The sequence below is a fragment of the Glandiceps talaboti genome, chromosome 12 (assembly GCF_964340395.1).
Source record: "Glandiceps talaboti chromosome 12, keGlaTala1.1, whole genome shotgun sequence".
Taxonomy (NCBI): domain Eukaryota; kingdom Metazoa; phylum Hemichordata; class Enteropneusta; family Spengelidae; genus Glandiceps; species Glandiceps talaboti.
Genome location: NC_135560.1, coordinates 14680098 through 14701827, shown reverse-complemented (window position 1 = coordinate 14701827; position 21730 = coordinate 14680098). Strand labels below are relative to the sequence as shown.

Below are 21730 nucleotides of genomic sequence, written 5' to 3'. Positions count from 1 at the left end.
ACCGCGAATAAATCATATGTTTACATAAGTTCTGCAACCTTGTTTAAAATTTTCATATGGCACAGTAGGGAATACTTGACAATCAATGTATGTTTTGCTCAACTACAGATATCATAGAAACAGCACTTGGGAGGGAAGGGTGGTGAGAGAGAGAGAGAGAGAGAGAGAGAGAGAGAGAGAGAGAGAGAGAGAGAGAGAGAGAGAGAGAGAGAGAGAGGGAGAGAGAGAGAGCGAGAGAGAGAGAGACAGAGAGAGACAGAGAGACAGACAGAGAGAGACAGAGACAGAGACAGAGACAGAGACAGACAGAGACAGAGAGAGAGAGAGAGGGAGAGAGAGAGACAGAGAGAGACAGAGAGAGACAGAGAGACAGAGACAGAGACAGAGAGACAGAGACAGAGACAGAGAGAGAGAGAGAGAGAGAGAGAGAGAGAGAGAGAGAGAGAGAGAGAGAGAGAGAGAGAGAGAGAGAGAGAGAGAGAGAGAGAGAGAGAGAGAGAGACCTTTACAGCCCATACCGGACATGATTCTGACAAAGACGGCCATGGAGAATTAGACAGACAGACAGACAGACAGACAGACAGACAGACAGACAGACAGACAAAATACTACAAAGACATACAGACCAAGAGTGCTGTAGTAAGCTACTGATTAGAGAAACATCGAGATAGACGAAGAAAGACGGGGAGATTGAGAACTATTATGTAACTATGTCCACATCATATCAGAGAACTCAGACGATTCATTACCTGACTTTGTAATGTTCTTTCTGTGCACGAAATTAAGCGTTTTTAGCAAAGTAACAAATGCATTCATTTAAATATGCAAGAATATGTAATATTCATTCAAAATGTAAACACAGATGCATATGTTGATTTAATATAAACAATACACTTCAAACCATAAAACTTCATATAGCCCTCTCTGTATATATCATATGCCTCGTCCCTGAATTCGAACACACTCAGTATCATGTTTTCTATGAAATGTACCGTAGCTACAAAATTTACTGTAGCTACAAAATATACCCAGAACTATTATTTATGTTCAAAGTATAGTTGACTGTACAGTGTACACGATTAAACAACGTATCAACGTCACAGTCAGTACGACGATATAATGGCGTGATGTAGTTATATTCATACTGTTATTCGATATGCAAGATTGAACGAGCAAATAATGGTTTTTCAATGTCGACGAAAATCAATACTCGCAACCTGAAACTCTAAATAGAATAATTTGAAAGACCAATTTACATTTCCCCGAGAATGACGTAGCGACATAGAAAGGAGAGTCGACTCTGGGAATAACAGTCAGTTCAATATAGGTTTTGGGATGTGTTCTGGCTTCGTTTTTTTTTTTCACAACCAGGAGACGGATATAGGGATGTGAGTTTAATCGTACAACATGTATTAGAAAGAACGAAGTTAAGATTTCACAGAGGTCATCACCTATGGCAGTATGTGGTATATACTTACCAAAAATAACTGTAGGCAAGGATGCCGTTCACAAGCTCCGATGATGAAATCTATAACACGAGTGACTGCAAGTGAAGAATCGATCCACAGCTTGACAAATGTTGATGCTTGTCATAGCGTACATGCCATGTTGTTTGCCATCACAATAATATTAAAAAAACGCTCGCTTGAAAATAGTCAAGCAGTGGAGTGAAGGTTTGGCGTACTGAACATTCAGCGTCTAGAATATAATCAAAATTCACGTATATCACCAGATTGTCTTTCAATAACTCTTAAACTTAATGTTTTCCCTTCAGCAGAAATCCACTTTGTCACAGTAAATTGCAATGATATGTGTCTAAACTTCGTTCAGCAACTTGCGGTTGAATTAGACCACTGGCGATAAAATCCGATTGTTACCAAGGAAGGCTATGTTTGATATATTTACATCAAGTGGAGGGAATTCTGGTTCAATACGACAAGTAACAGTATATTTCCACGTATTTCCATCAAGCTCGGTGGCACCCCCTTATGCGCGAAAGGTACGCTGGGAAATAGTAGGGACGCCTAAGCAAATATTGGCTATGAAATGTATACGCATAGAACATGGAGATACGAGCTCTTGAAACGAGCGTGTAATGAACAGGCCACTTTTACCATGCTATACTGAAACCTAAGTCGTTATTTGCATCGCAATTCAAGAACACAAAATGGAAAGTACAAAAAAAGGCAATCTGGTTAATGACACTCATCTAAATTTCTCTGTACTGTGGTCAATTTATGCCTTAATTACATTAGGAAAGATCGTCTCTCTAGCAGATAGTAATCACTGCAAAGTAAAATCATAAATATTTAGTCGTCGGGTTTTTTCCTGCTGACTATAACCGTACAACTGCTTTCCCGTCAAGTTTACATGTTTGATAAATCAATCTAAAATGCTTGTAATTTATCATCGAGTCGACTTAATTATCATACTTGAATTCGGGACGGCGTGACTAGACTTTGAGTATTTAGCCAACTCATTTAAAACATAATATAGTTATATAAGCTTACTAGTTCTCAACATACGCGATGACTCATTTGATAGGGTAGTTTCCAGTATTGGTCGAATGGATAGAGAGATAGACACTGTTATGTGTGTGAGCTGACTGGTCACTCATATTACAAGTGATGCCCTCAATAACTCTATCATATAGAATCTTTTTGTATTTATTGATGTGAAAACAAATAAAAGTGTAGACATACTTCAAATACTTCTACAGCAAAGATGCAGTTGTTGTTTTTTTATTGAAAGAAAAGCGCCATGTCCCTCTTTAAATATGAAACTGCTTAGATGTATCGTACGTGTGTAGTATGTTATCTTGGATAAATGGTTGACGAGTTGACTGGTTCAACAAGCATGTAGACAATAAAGACGTTTATCGTGCCAATAGAATTAACTTTCTGTATGACTTGGTACTCAGCAATGCTATTTGTGAATTTGTCGCTACAGGCTACATACGAAGTTATGGACTATTCCAATTATTGAGTAGGGATTTAAAAAATATATAACAGACGCCGCAGTATGTCACACTTACCATAGAAATTTGTCAAAATTTATTTTGTCCGGGATCCGTATTGCTATTAATTTCAAATCATATTGCTGATCACATGAGAGTTGTTATACATAACAGGTATATATATGTTACACCCAATCTGTGAAATTGCCCAATTCATGAAATGGGTGACTTAAATTTGCCCAGTTCATGAAATAGTTAATTGTGTTGCCCAGGTTATGAAGTGGGTATGGTAAGATATGCCCAGTACATGAAATGAGCATCTTTTATAGGACACATAGAAAAAAAAAATCAAACAACGTTATTATCATGTAATTACAAACTCATCACTTAACAATTCTTATTTTATAATAATTCAGTGTAACTTGTGTTTTTATAGAGTTCGATAATTAACACCCCAGTTCAAAACTCTTGCCCCAAAAATTTAATTTCGCCCTTGTAGATCGTAATCTATACTCTCATTTGCATAATTAAGGTAGACCATTTCATGAACTGGGCAAAGTTACATTGCACATTTCATGAATTGGGCAGTTTCACGGATTGGGTGTAACATATATATTGCCTTATAAAGAAATTATGGAAATTCATCACAGAAAAAAAAATAAAAAGGGAAAGGAAATGATCATGGAGGAGGAGTTTCAATATGACTAGAACTATTATTTTAAATTTGTAACAACGCGTTCAATTCAACACAATTGTTCAAGCTGTTCCTATATAGTGTAGATGCACTTACTATTATAAAAGCGCCCTGTTTGTCTTTTACCATTACCCGTACCCTCTCATGACCTCTCTCGCTTCCATGATTGAATATAATAATAATAACCGTTCTAGCCTAGTTTTGAGGCGGCGAGCTCACAGACTTGGAAGACAGAAATACAACTATAGACACCAAAGGTGACAAGGAAAAAACGTGATGCATGTGTAAAAATAGTCTATTTCTGTTCTATTGTCTCTCTGCCTCTATCATTCTTCATTCTGTCAGTCTGTCTGTCTGTCTGTCTGTCTGTCTGTCTGTATGTATGTATGTATGTATGTATGTGTGTATGACTATCAGCCTCCTTTGTCTGTCTGTATGTATGTCTGTCTGTCTGTCTGTTAGACTCTCTCTCCGTCTGTCTGTCTGTCTGTCTGTCTGTCTGGCTGGCTGCCTGCCTGCCTGCCTGCCTGCCTGCCTGCCTGCCCGCCTGCCTGCCTCATTGCCTGGCTCCTTTCTCCTCCCTCATTACTGATTATATGAATCCTGAATTCTGAAGTAACGCTGGATTTCCTAGCTAAAAAATCGCGCTACATTTCCCTTGTAATAATCCAGTCATGTCTACCTCGTCTTTATTTCCCCATACAGTCAACGAATCAATAACCATCATAATACCCAACCACAACAAAATTGAACAACCTAACTTTGATGAGGGGAAAACTGAAAGGTATAATTATGATAAAATAACTTCCCTCAAATGAGAAAGAAAATTGAGACCTAGTTTCTTGGCACCGTGGATTGAAATACTACCTGTCACGTAGTGATTAGTGCAGCATTGTGAGTTATGTAGACTTTGGTGTTAATAACCAGTGTAGTCTTTACTTAGCTGAATAATCTCCTTAAAGTGGTTGATGTGACTACGTCAAATGAAGTGACTGATTAGCGACTGGCACTGTCACTTTATCAACTCGTCTACTTTATGTATATCTTTTGAATATCGTGTTACCTAAATTGAGACTATTTCAGTCTGGAAAGCAGAGCAGAGGAAATTGGACTGAATGTTATTTTTGGTCTTGATATAGTTGATTGGTTGTGCATGCAATATTATCAACTATACTTTCTTGCTTAATAATTAATTCTACCGTAAATCTCTATGAACTCAAATGAATTCAATTGTTGTGATATTATAGATTTTGGAGAAAATAAACGTGGTGGTGGTGGTGGTGGTGGGATGGTTTTGGTGGTGGTGGTGGTGGTGGTGGTGGTGGTGGTGGTCGTGGTTTAATGGGGGACTCCGAACAACACTCGCTACTCGATCTTTCAGGTTGCACAAATAAGTAATCCCTTAAAACACTGGCATAATTGAAGCACTGACTTCACTATTGTATTTCATTGCAACTCATTGCATTGGGTTACAATACATTTATTACATTGGATTTAAATGATATTGCAATGCATAACTTACATTGTATTAAATACCATAACATAACATAGTATTGGTCTACATTACATCGCATTACATATTGCTTTGCCTTGTATGATATTGCACTGCAATACATTGCATTGTGCTGTATTGTATTGTAATGTGCTGTATTGTATTGGATTGTATTGTATTGTATTGTATTGTATTGTATTGTATTGTATTGCATTGCATTGCATTGCATTGCATTGCATTGCATTTCATTGCATTGTATTGTATTGTATTGTATTGTATTGTATTGCATAATATCATATTGCATCCCGTAATTTCATTGAAAGTTCATCGAATGTAAGTCGAAGGCTGGAGAAAGGGTCAACCAACCAAGAGAGTGGTAATTGGTTTTTTACTAGGAAATATTTTGACATGTTAATCAGTGAGAAGGTCGAACTTTGCAGCAAAAATTAGCACTATGGGATCCAATCGTAAAATGCATATTTTGGAGTAAAATTCAGCTCTCCAAACATGTGTTCATTGTCATCGTCATCTTTGATAGACGTCTCACCTGAGTAGATTGCCTCGTAGAATGGTGGAGGGGCTGCAGTAAGAAATAACATCAACAGAAAATTAGCATTTTGAGAGACACCCTGCTTTACATTGACTGAAAGAAATACACGTACATTTCATTGATCCGTCGTCAGTTCAAAGTTAGCTCTTCGGGGTGGGGGTGCGGGGGGGGGTTAAGTTGTAAGTTTTTGACATTAATTTTTCTAATCTTGAGAAGGTGAATGGAATCATTTGTATTAGGATAGCTCATGTTGTGGCGCCCTCATCGACCTTATCATTCTCAGAGAAGGCCGGTGGGGGCGGAAGTAATATGATGAACTGAATCGTCGTTGATATAAACACTTTTAATACTTACGCAATTGCACGGGAAGCGTGTTAGAGTTGAGACTGTAAACCTGTACGAAAGGTATGGTACCAATCGTGACCGGAATTGTAACTTCTAAATCAGATGATCTGGCTATACAGGCTGTAAACTGAAACACAATAAAAAATTGAAGGATATCATATAGTGAAACAGTCAAATGTTGAAAATGAATTGAAAATGCAACAGCTGCAATTGCAACATCGTTCATGAGACGTCTTCGGTGAAATTCCTTTACGTAATTTGGATTCATTTACTGGTTATTATATTTCCGACAATTCCCATCTACATCATTGGTTGTGCAGTGTTAGCATTCAAAGTCATTCTCATTTTCTTTAATTAAGCCTGCTTAAGCATAATTATATTATCTCCAATAATTTCATTTATTAAGCCGGAAAATATTAATTAAACCAGAGTTGTGTTTCAAGGCCCTTTATGTCACTCATAGTTCCCTCGACAAGTATTGAGGAATTATCTATTGATGTCACGCTATATATATATAATATAATGAACACTCACCTTTACATAGTATTCAATGTCGATGTATCTAAACCCCTTAAGACCAGTGGCCGGTATCGCTGGTATTGGTAACGGCTGTGATCTCCAACTGAGCTTATCGTTGGATTTACAACCAAAATATTTGATAACTGAAACTTCCTTCGTAGTTGTACGATTGAGCCTCGCGCCAGAACCTTCTCTGAGTGCAGTGAATGTGCAATGCTAGAGAAAATTTTTTTTTTTTCAAAAAGAAAAAAAAATAAATAAATAAGATTGCTCAAATATAAAAGAAACCATATCTTCGACGCGATAGCAAAATATTTAACCATAATTAATAATTGCATTCAGAGGACACAGTTCTGCAATTAACATGTTTTATAACACATCGTGCTCATACAGCCTTCAGTGATTGGATTAGATCGTATCACGTGGTATGGACTATTGATCCATAGTGACCTCAATTTGCATATGGGGGTACCAGTTGCGTTCTATTTTCTCTATAGTTTTGTAATAAGACCCTGGGTTTGTTCTCCGAGGGTTGCCGAACAAAATCCGAAGTGCACTCATAGCCAGTCAATGTGTATAATAGACAGGTTATGTATATGTGTTTGATGATTTACAGATCGCTCATATCTATAGGAGATTTCATCTACACTGTTCATGATCATAAAAATGTCAACTATTCCAGTGTTAGAGTGCATTCACTAGCTATATAGTCAATGTGTTGGTAGATGTTGTACTTCAGAATGTACATATTATACCTGTATAAGAGCTGCATCAGTATAAGATACGTTCCTTGAGCTATTATTGTAAATGTCCATACCAACTAAAATATTGTCACCTGGGACATAACCTTTCCTATCAGTTGTTACAACCATGGTGATTGGTCCAGATGCACAGCAAAGGCAACACACAGTTGTCACGTCTTCATTTTGTTGAGTTTTCTGTTGATAAAGAATTGTCCTTGTGAGTTGTGATTCACCAAGACGAACGAAACGAGTTGGGTAGAAAACACAACCCCTAACTACTTTGTAGTCATGCGTTTTGTATCCTGTTACATTTATCTTTTAGATTAGGAAAGTAAATATATGAAGACAACATTAATTACATTTAGTGCATGCGATATACTTCACTTTTGCATTTGAACATTAGAATGTCGTTTATTTCAGGTAAGGATATGTCATCCGTACCTTTGGATTGTTCCGTCATATGATTGTTCGCTCTCCTTTCCTCAACTTACAGAAAACAAATGGGTATTTACCCTTCCACAACTCATATATCTTTGGTGAAACAACCTGACAAAAGGATATTCATCTACATACATATCTTACCATTGCATTTTGAATCTTGTTCAAATCTACAGGAACTCCAGTCACCGTGAATGCTCGTTCAGTGTAATGACTAAACTCATCCCATGGAATGTCAATGTCTGATTCGATTATGTAACGAACATTGCCATAATCTCTTCCTTCAAATGAACAGGGAAGGCTAGCAGGAAGTCGAAACGAGAACGGGATCTGATGGATCCCAGCATGGAGAGTTAGCCTCCCATCACGTTTGTCCGAAACCTCTGGAAAGAAACACGATGAAGTATTCTTTACACTCAAAGTTTTAAGTCAGGATCGGAAATCTCGAATATTGACGTCAATTCATAATGGTGAAAAAGGAAACAAAATTAAGTCAGGGGCATTTTAATAGTTTTCCTTGTCGTCAGAACCCTTGATCTTGATTCCACCATCCCTGCAACGTGATCTTTGGTGAGTGTCAAGACTATAAGACAGTTTTCAACCCATCCTCATATTGAAAAAATAGCTACTTATTTTGTGACATGATTATGTGTTTATATTTTATGCATCTTCATTAGAATTTCTTTGTAATCAGATGTTGCCCGGAAAAAAAAGTTATTATTGTTATTTTGAGCCCAAAACCAAATTGGTATTTCAAATTACGTGCGCTAACCCAATTCTCACCAATGGACAACACAGTCTTTGCACTACCAATATGTTATGCTGTGTTTAAAAACAATAGTTTACGCACGCGCGCGCACACGCCACACACACACACACACACACACACACACACGCAAACACACACACACACACATACATACACACACACACACCCAATACGCACGCACGCACGCACGTACACACACACATACATACATACATACATACATACAATATACATACATACATACATACATACATACATACATGCATGCATACATACATACATACATACATATATACAGCATGCGCATGCGCACACATACACTGCATAATCATATAAGTTTGTCATTTATGAAAAGGAAGAACATGTAATACTTAGAGTTACTACTACAGGAACTATGACTAATATTCAAGGTTTTGAAAGGGAAAACGCCACACACACACACACACATGTACACACACACACACACACACACACACACACACACACGCAAACACACACACACATACATACACACACACACACCCAATACGCACGCACGCACGCACGTACACACACACATACATACATACATACATACATACATACAATATACATACATACATACATACATACATACATACATGCATGCATACATACATATATACAGCATGCGCATGCGCACACATACACTGCATAATCATACAAGTTTGTCATTTATGAAAAGGAAGAACATGTAATACTTATTACAATTTACCGTTAGCCCATCTGTTCACACATTCATCAAAATATACCGTTTGTGATTTATATTCCACAAGTCTGTCATAGCTGTATTCCTCTGACCATTCTACTTGAGAAAAAGAAACCTTTCCTCGTCCTTGAAACTGGACACGAATACCTGAAAACACGTAAATATGTATGAGTAAGTACTAAATATCTAATTAAAGAAAGATTTCAGAAAAAAAAGAGTCGCAAGTTGCCTAAACAACCCATGTCCTGAGTATTTGAACTCTTATTTTTTTTAAATATTCACAACCGTCATAATTACTCTGGTAAAGCAAAGACAACGAATTGTTAGTTCTTCGACTATTAATTGGATTTTTAAAGTATGTTTTATGGTACAAGTGCACAATACTCCTTACCTCTGCATTGTAAATGTTCAGATACTTAAATCACAATACTCCCTATTACCTCTAGCTGCATTGTAAAGATTCAGATACTAAATCAAAATACTCCTTACCTTTGCATTGTAACGGTTGAGATAGTTCAATCAAAACGTGTCCAACGATAGAATCGCCAGGATTGTACACTTCTCTATTGCCTTCAAACTTAATACAGTAGTTTCGTAACTTTTCCATGTTCACTAAATAGAGTATACGTTCACCAACATAGACATCATGCGTCAGGAACTTAGTTTTGTTTCTACTGGAGACGCGAATCTTACATCTGTTACCTTTATCAACGCGAACATCTACTAATGCACGTACATTTTGTGAACTGCCAGACGATTGGTTAAAGTTTCAAGAATACTGGTTCTGTTACCTCCAAGATAAAACGAGGGGTTTCTCTCTCATCTGTCAATGATGATATATGCACGAGTCCAGTGTGTACAAAAAAACTGTGTTCTATTATTCCATATCTCAATTCTGGAATAACAATCTGCCGTAGAGGGCGCAAGTGTTTGATCCATTCGTCGACGTCGGAGGCGACGCGCTGATGATGTACATGTATGACGACTACACAAGTGCAGCCAACTAATTTATTACACGGTTTAGCAGTGAGAGGGGATTTTGTTCTTTTTTGTCATTGGGAGCAGAAAACGGCCAGTGTGTCAGTGGGCATGGGCCAAACTTATATAATAATATCGACGCTTTGACTGTACCTGGCTCTAGACTTCGATAATAGAACTAGTGTTACTTGGCAAGTAGGATTTCCGAGAAACTCTCGTTTTTACGAGGTAGGCGCCATGGCATAAAACCCTTTGAAAGCAACACAGAATTATATATATTACATGTATCAGCATTCCTTATACTATACATTGCAAGACAATGATATGTCGGAAATGATATTATATGTATCTCTTATTGTACACTCGACTCAGTATACATTCTTTGGAGCAAATATATAGTTAATTGTATAAGACTATAGTTTCTAAGAATTATATATAGATGATTATTAATTAAATCACATATATTATATTATGCATCAAATTAGGATAAAAGAACGCATGGCGGCGAGACCAAGAGTATCGTAATAGTAAATGTCAACAACGGGGGATGAATAATATCAGCCAACCCGTCTGAGTTCCTATCACATACCATCTAACTTATCAGTATTAGTGTTTCCATATCTCAACACGGCGTGATCCGTTAGATTTCTGCGTACATATATCTGGGATTTCCCCTTTCAAAACCTTGAATATTAGTCATAGTTCCTGTAGTAGTAATTCTAATTAAGACTCAAGTCGTTTTTTTAAACATTTACCACATATTGATATAATCACACAAATTTCTACTATAATACAAGGTTGTATTGTGTGTGTGTGTGTGTGTGTGTGTGTGTTTGTGTTTGCGTCTGTGACAGCGTCAGTGTCTGTCTGTCTGCCTGTCAGTCTGCCTGTATGTCTGTCTATGTGTGTGTCTGGACGTATTTATGTATGTATGTATGTATGTATGTATGTATGTATGTACGTACGTACGTACGTACGCACGCACGCACGCACGCACGCACATACGTATGCACGTGTATGTATCTAAATTTAATGTAAAATAGCAACGGCACCTCGTTGTATGTAGTATGCTTACTCCATCCGACAGCCTTCGTTCGTTCGTTCGTTAACTGTAAATTATCTACTGATGTTTTATATGTAATCGATTGTTGACTTTATCATAGACCTAATTAATAGTTCACATATAAACCTGTTATTCACCGCCATAGGTATCTGTCTTGCACGTTATGAAAAATCATCAAACAATGACGGATGCTACAATATCAATGTTTTCGGTTGATCCGGTTTGAGATCATCCACAGATAACCAATCGTGTCATATACTACACTATACGTTTGGCTCGCATTTCTCTAATCCGTTTCCTGTAAAGCCGATATATCAAATTTCCAAATAATCAGTGACGTCATTGGTCTTTCCTTATCAAGGTACAAGAACTTTGCACCCTTTGACAGTCCAGGCCTTGTTTATAAGAGACGTGCCGAAGCCCGAACATAACATCGATCGGTCTGGACTAAACACAGTTGGTTTGACCACTCTGTCGTGCCCTCTAATTTCTTGTACCTCGGTCATTTCCAGAGTCTACTTTTAGGTGTAAGTCGGTCTCACCATTTCAGTGTAACAGTTGAATTTACCGACAGTCAAGTCCAGGTATGGGAATCATTAAGAAATTCGCCATCAGATTTGACGAAGACAAAGTTGTTTATCAACTTGGTGATGTTGTGTCAGGACACGTGCTGCTGCACCTCAATGAAAACATTAAATGTAAAGGTAAGGGTAACATTATAGATCACAATTTTCTAATAACGTGTTCATCACCATATGTATCAATAACCATGTCATGATGACGTCTTGCAAGGACTCGTGCTCAAAACTGTATTCATTGTAAAAGTAGTGATAATCATAATCGTAACAAAATTTGGTAGACATATTTGTTACGGATACGACAACTGATCGTTTTAAAACCTTTACGAGAGGCATTACTGGTACTCACTCGCACGCACCCACGCACTGACTAACCCACCCACCCACCTACATGGCATACATACATACATACATACATACATACATACATACATACATACATACATACATACATACATACATATACATACATACATACATACATACATACATACATACATACATACATACATACATACATACATACATACATACATAAATACATACATACATACACACACACATACATACATACATACATACATACATATATACATACATAAACACACACGCGCGCGCGCACACACACACACACACACATACACACACACACGCACACACACACACATACATCAATTGTCTAACTGACAGGAATAAGGCACTTACCTTGTTTTCATTATATCACAGCTGTCTACATGCGTTTTAGAGGTAAGGCATACACAGAATGGATGGACCAGGCAATACCAATACGTCTGGGATTCTCAAACCTCGTTAAACATTACAATGAAAAATGTGTACTCGAAGAAAGAGTCAACATGTGGGGAAAAGGTAAGAGGTCACTTATCATCATCAGCCGTAGTAGCTAGCACACCATTTTCTCTCTTTTTCCCCTTCTGTTAGTATGGTACTTGATTATATTCCTTACACTGAAATGACAACATTACAAATCCATATTTATTCTAGAATTGATTTCACCAAGTACCGAATGGCTTGCAAGTTTCCATTAAAATGACTGTCAAGAATCGAAAAATATGTCAGGAATCTTTTGTTTCTTTTCAGAAATTTGAGACGACAGCACTTGTCCATCGCGACAAAGAGACGTTGAAACATTTCAAATACCTTAACTTACATTAAGGAGACTTAATTCAACTCGTATATAATTCTTTTTATTTTCTATTTCTTTCAGGTAAGGGATCGGAACATAACGATACAGAACAAAAGTATTTAGTGGCGGGGGAACATAAGTTTCCATTTCAACTTCGACTTCCACCAAATGATCTTCCATGTTCTTTTGAAGGCGACTATGGGTACGTTAGATACTTTGCCAGTTGTGTTTTGCAGCGCCCTCGGGCGACAGATATCGACACGAGAAATGGTTTCACAATCTTGGGCCTACCTGTGGATCTCAACACTATTACAGATGTGCAGGTATTGTAATGTCTCTGTAAAGACGGTTTGTTTATTTCATCAAGTTTACAATTACTTCAAATGATCTAAAAGTATGGTTATATTACAGGAAATAAAAGTGAAACATGCATTATTTTACATTTCCACAGGTTCCCATGGAAACAGAGCTGGTCAAACAAGTGAGCTGTTGTTTTGTGCGTTCAGGTCGTGTGGCAATGACAGCCAGTATAAATCGTCGTGGGTATACCCCGGGTGATCGCATCGCTATCAATTTAGACCTAGAAAACAACACAAACAGGAAGGTCACCTGTGTCAAAGCTACGCTAGTACAGGTAGGACATCTCAAAACGACAGACCAATAGTCTAGAACTTAGGGGCGAGATCAATACTTCAATGTAGGATTAAAAAAAATTAATATCTTTTAGTTTGAGGATTGAGCCATTTTAGATCTAATCCTTTAAAGGAATCTGTTTTGTAACCCTAAATACAAACATTTCTTTAAAAAATGTCATCAAACTAAGAAATGGAAGAATTTTCACTGTAATATGACCATCTATTAATATGTGATGGCTATCGTTAGCTGAATATTCACATGTTGTCGAAAAGCTTGTTTATAATGTTGTTGTTGTTATTATTATTATTATTATTATTATTATTATTATTATTGTTGTTGTTGTTGTTGTTGTTGTTGTAATTGTTGTTATTTAACTATTGATCTCGCTGCGTATCCTAGCCTAGATTCATACAGAGAGACGGCCTCCACATACGAGAACTAGTATGTTTATAAGTGATCCTTGCTATAAATGGATGAAACACCACGAAATACTCCAAAAACAAAGCATCACAATTCACACGGTAACTTGGTAGATATTTGCTTCTTTTCACAAGAACAAAACATAAACTAAATCCACAATGCCCGAAATTCAAAAACCTGGTTTTATATATATGCTACATGGTTATATGTTTCCAGGAAGTCATGTACCAGGCCAAGAGAGGAGGGTCGGGGAGAACGAAAAAGAGAAGAACAGTACAAACTGCAAAGGGGTTAAATTCACCAGGTTGCAAAGCAAACGAACGACTTAGATGGAATGGTAAGACGTTGACTGTACCACCCGTACCACCCACAGGATTAGAAGGATGTCCATTTATTGATATACAATATTTTGTCAAGGTGAATAATTTTCTTGTTTATTAAAAAAGAAAGGGGAAGATTGAAACCAAAGCTTATACATTTAATAACCTCTGATAATTATGAGAAACGAATTATTCTGGCGCACCTTGGCCCAGAATGATATGTGCTATTGTATCTACAGGTAAGTGTTGAACTATACAACATAGTTGTGGGTAGTAAAGTATAGTGCCACCAACGACTGCATTTACAGTATAGTACATAACTGTACATCAGTAATTGCAATAGGGAGACTAGGAAGAAATCAAGCCCTGTCTGTGAAAAGTATTACTCTCCGTTTTCTAAAACGAAGCCATACCTCAATGTCCTTTCTGTCTCTAAAAGAGGCCCTTCCCTGTTCAAATAATGACTACATTCCATTGCTGCCACCCCATTGATAATTTAAATATATTGGTTGTTTCACATCACTACTATGTGGTCGTGAATTTGTATGATGGTGAAGGCACTGCATTATCTGTGTTTGGACCTCATTGTCAGATCTAGCTGTAAGCCAGAACTCCAAGAGACATAGTCTGGACCTAGGTGAACACCCCTGACTCCACCATATTACTAGTATATTATCCCCATTATCTTACCACACTCTCCCCCTTTCATTATATTATGTATTCTCACCAGTTTCGCCTCAGGTAATATGATCAAAAGGTGTTATATTAAATGCAATGAACTTACACGGAGCCATACTATAAATATCATCCCTGTGAGACCAGCTGACTTTTCCCTCACACCACAACCAACAATATTATTGATTCCCATTGTCAGCAGCGATTTGACTGATATGTTCTGATGCAATGGTGGCAGTGGTGGAATTTGGCAGTTGTGGCATATGTGACACTAGTGGCAGCGGTTGGATGCCAAACATTACAAATAAATGAACAAATACAAAGTTTGATAATGCAATGAGTAAAAAAGGTAAAATGCGACCTTCCCTTTAAATCCATTTTCTTAACTGCGGCCCTCGTAAAATATGACCCCCTCTCCTAATTCCCATCCCTCTTTAATTGCTGAAGGCTCTCTAATAGACAGTCGCCATCATGAGTATTCCCAGGGGTCAGAATGTAACATTAAGGAAAGGTTTTATTAATACCAGATGGTACTGCCATCAATTGCTTGAAATGGCTGAATAGTATAAGTATACTGTTACAGTAATTTCTTTTCTAACATGTTTGTTTGAAATTATTGAATTACCAATACCAATTCTCTCCACAGCTTCGGGCTTTGGTCAAAGGGGAGTCTCGGAGTTTGGATGTTAGTTTTTCAGTCGTAGTTGGTACAGTACCAATAACTCGTCTTGTCCAACAAAGTACTCAGTCCGATCTGTCACTGTCACTAGAAGATGATGTTGATGATATCCAAAACATAGTTCCCGCCCTTCCGCCACCCTATACAGAGCATTCCGAAAACGACACAACACATGAACAGTACTTGCGTGAGTAACTGTACATTTGTAGTTCAACATTACATGTATATGGTATAAGTTCTGTAAAATGCAGATTTTTAAACAATACCAAAACATTTTTATAATACTCCTACTTACTCATGAAAACACAAACTTTGATATATATACATATATATATATATATATATATATATATATATATATATATATATATATATATATATATATATATATATATATATATATATATATATATAACTCGGTGTAAGGATTGGAATATATAATATATGATTTAAAACTTGCCTTTCATTATATATTCGTTTCAGCTCCAATTCCATCGTATGATGATCTGTTCTCAAGCTCAGGGTCATTGTCATTTGGTGCACCTCTTGGGAAATCATCTCTCGGACTTGGCTGATGGTTCGGAGAACGAATCTGGTGACTAAGATGAGGAGTTGAGCATAAACATTTCTCTGGTTGTATTAAACTGAAAAGTAGAGGTATACAGCTGTACACTGTGATATACCTAGTAACTTCATAGAGATTGCCAACCTCTAGATATCAAGTACCGCACATTAAAGATGTACAGTAACTGGCTTTCTCCGTCAGCATGTCGAATTCCACTTTAACAACCTTCTATCAACACTAATTTTACTACCTTCACTCATCACCAAACTTGGATTTATCCTTTTATTCAAACTTAAGTTATATTGCCATCCTCAAGTCCATCTGTGTTGACAAAGTTTGTTGTATCATATCACTGTAGTAGGACTGATACTTATTTGTACTAGGAACTCACTGGTCATACCGGACTATTATTATAACAACTATTTATTATTATGGTTTGGGATGCGAATTTTTCATATGTATATTGTATTCTTATTTCATATCTTTACGAAATGTTGAATATATTTGGCGAAAAACTGAATAATCTACATATATTTATTTACATATATATTTTGAAACACAGTCATGCAGGAAATGAGCTGAATTGAGTCTCTTTCTCTAAACAATGCTTGACATTGTCAGTGTGTTAAATTTGTCTGTCTGTCTGTCTGTTAGTCTGTCTTTCTGTTAATTTGTTTGTTTGTTTGTTTGTTTGTTTGTTTGTTTGTTTGTTTGTTTGTTTGTTTGTCTGTTCGTTAGTTTGTGTAATCCAAGTAAAGCGAGAATACTAAGTTCATTTCGGGATGAGATTGACATGGGTCCATTGCAGCGATTTTGTAAAATACCTACAATTTAAAAAAAAGAATAGTATTACACAGAACTATTATTTCACTGAAATTCTATTTACATATTATGCATTCGATAATTATCCGTTGTAAAGGATGTATTTACTTAAGTTTTCTGGTCGAATTAATTGTATTATTTGTTTTACGTTATTTGTATCATAGACAATTGTCTGTGGTCTGTATACAGTTGGAGTCAGGTACTTGTCAATTCTTGTAGACTACACGTACACGTGGTAACATTTGATGCATTTCTATCTAGTTGTCTCGAGGCAGTATGACGTCAACGTCTGGTGTATGAAATAATCCACTCGGAATGTAAACTTATCATGCTTTATTTTGTTTTTAATCCATTCACTATGGAAAATCAAATACATGAAAGTCACGACGAGTGGATGATTTAATCACGGTATACTAGACAAATCAGAGTCATGGGAATGGGTAGCATTATGATGTGGACTCAGAAGCGACTATAAAGACGCCCGTACGATAGTGTAAATCAATGACAATTATTCTATACTAGGAAAGTACAATAAAGTTAGTGCTATGATTTCAGCTGTTGCTAAAGAGTTCTTAGCCTTTCTCACGTGATCATTGTACATGTATATATGGTGTAAATACACATGTGGAAACCATTCCACGTAATTCCTCCTTTATACATCAGCACGACCTCTACGGCCATGGTTTAAGTTGGCCAAGAAGAAAAATGTTGTTGTTTCTCACTTTGCAATGTGTCATTTCTCCCTCGACCAGAATACAAACACCTAATATCACGAGAGCGACATCTACTAATGTATAAATGAGACTTTTAATTTTAAACGAACCAATTTCGTTTTCTCCGAGCCTCTCTCTGTTTGCGACGATGTATTCTGTAAATAATTCAAGCAGCGCGTAAGATGGTACATTTAGAAAACAAATTATTTTAACAACATTATTTACTAAAATATTAAGATGGCTGAGGCTCTTTTTCTGAGCTGTCTATTGATAGTAGACGGTATTACCTATAAAATATTGAAACTAATTTTGTCATCTAAGTCGTGAACTGCAGTTTATGTTAACATTACTTTTGTAAGAAATACTGCTGATTCAAATAAGTTTTGTATTTGAATTTCCTTTGTTCATCCGACAGTGATGTTGATTTGTGTTCACACTGAGAGAAAATGTATCATTTTGTATGCTTGTGCGCTATCAGCGTATATGTATTTTGTTTTGTATATAATTTGTAAGAGCAAACCTTGTGTACAAGATAAGGCTTAACAAAACTGTTTGGTTCCGATAATACCCGATCCCACATAGTTTTTTCCCGCAGCCCTAAACTTTTACGTCTTCGAGAAAAAAAAATAAAATCGCGAAAATTTTGAAGTCTCGCAAGAAATAATGGATGCAGATACTGGCATCAACTTAAAAAGACAATATAAATCTGTTCTTCCAATCTGTAATTGCTGTACATCTGATGAGAAGAAACCAATAACACAGATACCATATGGAAAACAACAGAATACATAACTACCAGTGACCAGACACCCACATATGGAAAAAAACGTATATTTAAAAAAAAATCTACCTACCCCACCTAAAAGTGAGCGTAATCGGAACCACACAGTTTTTTTTGTTAGGCCTTATTGAAACTCTATAGTCACTCTAGTTTGGTAGTAAAGTTCAAGGAGGGTGAAGCTTGAACGTTCAGTGACAAGTAGGATTAAGTTCTTATCAACAACTAACAACGTCTCTGAAATTCCCATAGCTCCCATATATAATCTAAGATGTGAAGAAACCGATTTCCATTATCATAAATGCATAAGAAATAGACCGTCCGAAAAAAAACTATGCAAATTATTGAACTACTGTATGTACCACAGGGGATTGAAGGTCATTTTTTTCCCGATGAGAGAAAAATGAATGTGAATAAATTTAAGTATCATGCTATCCTAACTGCCAATCACGTATGTACACCATAATTCTCTGAACTAACATTGACAGAAATCCCGCAAAGTACATATATATCTAAACAACATTTTTTTTTCAAAGTAAAGCTAAGAAACGTAATATGTGAATTTGTTATGTGCCCTCAACTATATATTTGACCCATTGGTTTCGAAGACTATCATCTGTCATCAACGTGCACACGCTGTGCCTGATTTTGTCCAAAATACAAAACAAGAATCCAATGTACTCTACAACTTACACGTATGTTTTTCCCTTGTTTCTGGTTCTCTAAAGTTGAAAACTGGGTTGCCATGGATACATCATTAGCCTGTTCATTCCTATACTAGCTTCCATAGAAATTTCTTTGAAAGTTTTACTCTCAGATTGCAAGACATTTACAAGTACCAATATAAAAATACCCTGCTATACAAATATTGCTGACCATGCTTTCCTTTATCAGAAAGACACAAGAATATTTTTCAATTGATCATGAGGCAAAACAAGCGTGACAGGGTATTTTACTACGATACAAAGGGTTGTTTTGATCACCTCAATGAACACTAAAGTGCATTTAGTTTATATGTAATGTCGAATTGCCCATAATACGTTTATTTTCACTTTACACAATGATGGCCGTGAATATCTAAATTCTTGTCACCTCAGCGATCTCATTGAGGCTAATTGAAGAAGTTGCGGAAAAAAAGTAGCACCAACCTCTGCTTTGGTAGTTCATCGACAACACGACGTATTTTTGTAGGATTCTAAAATAATAAATCTAGGAGTCTACCCTATCGACTGTAACGTTTTAGTTACCTAATGCGTTCTGTCCAACAAAGCTGTTGTCGAAGCATGACAACGTTTACGGATGTATCCCAATTGCCTATCTAAATATAAATGAATATTCATGAGCTTAAGGGGTTACAATTTAATCACATCTACAGTGGTTTTCCATGGAACCGCATCGTATTCTGTTAAAAAAAATTCTCAGTTGCTATTCATGTGTTCGATTTTCAATTATTGTTCAAGGCCAGGGCTTATATAAATGAGATCTGTTCAGTACCACTGCTTTGAGCTAGGCTTCCGTTATTTGCTTAATTTTCAGAGTTGTAAGCGAATCCCGAGGAGATACATGAGGTCGGTACTCTATAAACCCTATAGCGCTTGAATTACACGCTACATAAATCCTCTAAAAGTTGATTGGATGGAATAAAGTAGGCGACCTCCAAAGCGGAACTCACGTTTACTCACGGATATTGATGAGTCCCCGGCACAATATAAAAATTTACTTTAGACATCCCGTTGTGTAGAAATGTTTAATTCACACTCAAAGGCTAAAGGGACTGCCTCGTTACACCCACAACTATCGAGAAATCAAAAGCAGAGCGTAGTTTAAAAGTGATTTAAACTAATTTGTGCAAAGTGTCTAAATGGCGGAAATATTTAACGATTAGCAAAAACATCCAGTAGAAGGAAAGCTGAGATAATGGCTAAGGAGTGCATTATGTTAGTAACGTGTAGACTTCGAATTGACATTACCGTGATAAGAGGCAGCAGGGTGGGAACACAGATACGATCATTGCAACTTCAATACGTCACTGCATGCATTCAGTTGCTAACTTGATGTTGGATCTTTTGACAAATGACAAAATATGATTTCGGCATATAACTGTCAGTTTATATATACCGAGTACTTTCATAGTAGATGCATACACATAATGTCATCGTCAACTGTGGTTTGCATGATTCATAACATGGATGCATTGCCAAACGTTTACACAAGAGAATGAAGAAAACATGTAGAGGGTTTTTTTTACTAAAAAGTAATATCATGGTCTAAGTTGTGGCTAATAATCTTCACTCCACATTTTGTTTTCGTTATGCATGTCAGTTCATTTAATTACAAACTTGGCACTTCAAATAGCTAACGGTTATCTCTACCGTTAGATCTCTTTGCTTGTCTATAGGATCCCACTCATTGCAGCTGTTCATTTTGAGTTTAGGGCGCCTTCAAGTTCTGTAACCACAAGGAGGGAAAGGTCGGGGGAAATCAGGCCCGGGCTGTTACATACGATACAATGTATATTACGCTCCCTCGATTCTGTCGTGCTAAAAATTACCCTCCTTGGCCTCAATCTCCTTTCTTGAAAACATGACCTTCACCTTGTTGAAATATAAACAGTGTCCCTATCCTGAAGACTTTAAAACACCACTGGTGAAATGTATACTAATTAAACACCAAGGAGTGAAAGATTCCACTGTGATCAATAGAGAAACTTGCTGCTATAGTATGTAGTTATAGCACAGCTTGAGACAGGCTAAGAGATACAGTTAGTCGAACACTGTTGTAACATACACAATGTGGGATGAGGAAATTAATTAATTAAGACAAATAAAATAATTGTATAATTATGTATATGTATATGTATGTGTATGTGTATGTATGTGTATATGTATATGTATATATGTGTGTATGTGTACATTTGTATGTATGTATGTATGTATGTATGTATGTATGTATGTATGTATGTATGTATGTATGTATGTGTGTGTGTGTGTATGTATGTGTGTGTATGTGTATGTGTATCTGTATGTGTGCATGTAACATAAGGCCCGATGTACATAAAAGTCATAAGGCCAATTCAAGATAACAAAATGCGTGTTCAACCTTACGTAATGCCCAATGTACCCGACT

General features: G+C 36.7%; 3 protein-coding genes across 3 annotated transcripts in view; 2 read left to right on the top strand and 1 right to left on the bottom strand.

The window, feature by feature from the left end:
• The window catches only part of LOC144443877 (neuronal acetylcholine receptor subunit alpha-2-like), a 50236-nt gene extending 48587 nt beyond the window's left edge, over positions 1–1649 (bottom strand). The window contains exon 1 of the mRNA XM_078133469.1: positions 1479–1649. The gene's annotated coding sequence lies outside the window, so the exon portion shown is untranslated. The remainder of the gene's footprint in view (positions 1–1478) is intronic.
• Positions 1–21730, top strand: part of LOC144443383 (dolichyl-diphosphooligosaccharide--protein glycosyltransferase subunit KCP2-like) — a 466884-nt gene that overhangs the window by 343884 nt on the left and 101270 nt on the right. The window lies entirely within an intron of this gene.
• LOC144443576 (arrestin domain-containing protein 4-like) lies at positions 11861–16301 on the top strand. The gene is made up of 7 exons (XM_078133113.1): positions 11861–11978; positions 12579–12719; positions 13078–13319; positions 13448–13630; positions 14269–14469; positions 15694–15913; positions 16210–16301. Exons 1-7 carry the CDS (start codon positions 11861–11863, stop codon positions 16299–16301), a joined length of 1197 nt encoding a protein of 398 aa, XP_077989239.1.

Excerpts from the sequence above, each read along its gene's own strand:
- LOC144443576 (XM_078133113.1), top strand. The coding sequence starts at position 11,861 with ATGGGAATCATTAAGAAATTCGCCATCAGATTTGACGAAGACAAAGTT. Across the intron at positions 13,320-13,447 it reads ACACTATTACAGATGTGCAG|GTTCCCATGGAAACAGAGCT; the intron begins GTATTGTAATGT and ends ACATTTCCACAG. Across the intron at positions 14,470-15,693 it reads ATATACAATATTTTGTCAAG|CTTCGGGCTTTGGTCAAAGG; the intron begins GTGAATAATTTT and ends TTCTCTCCACAG.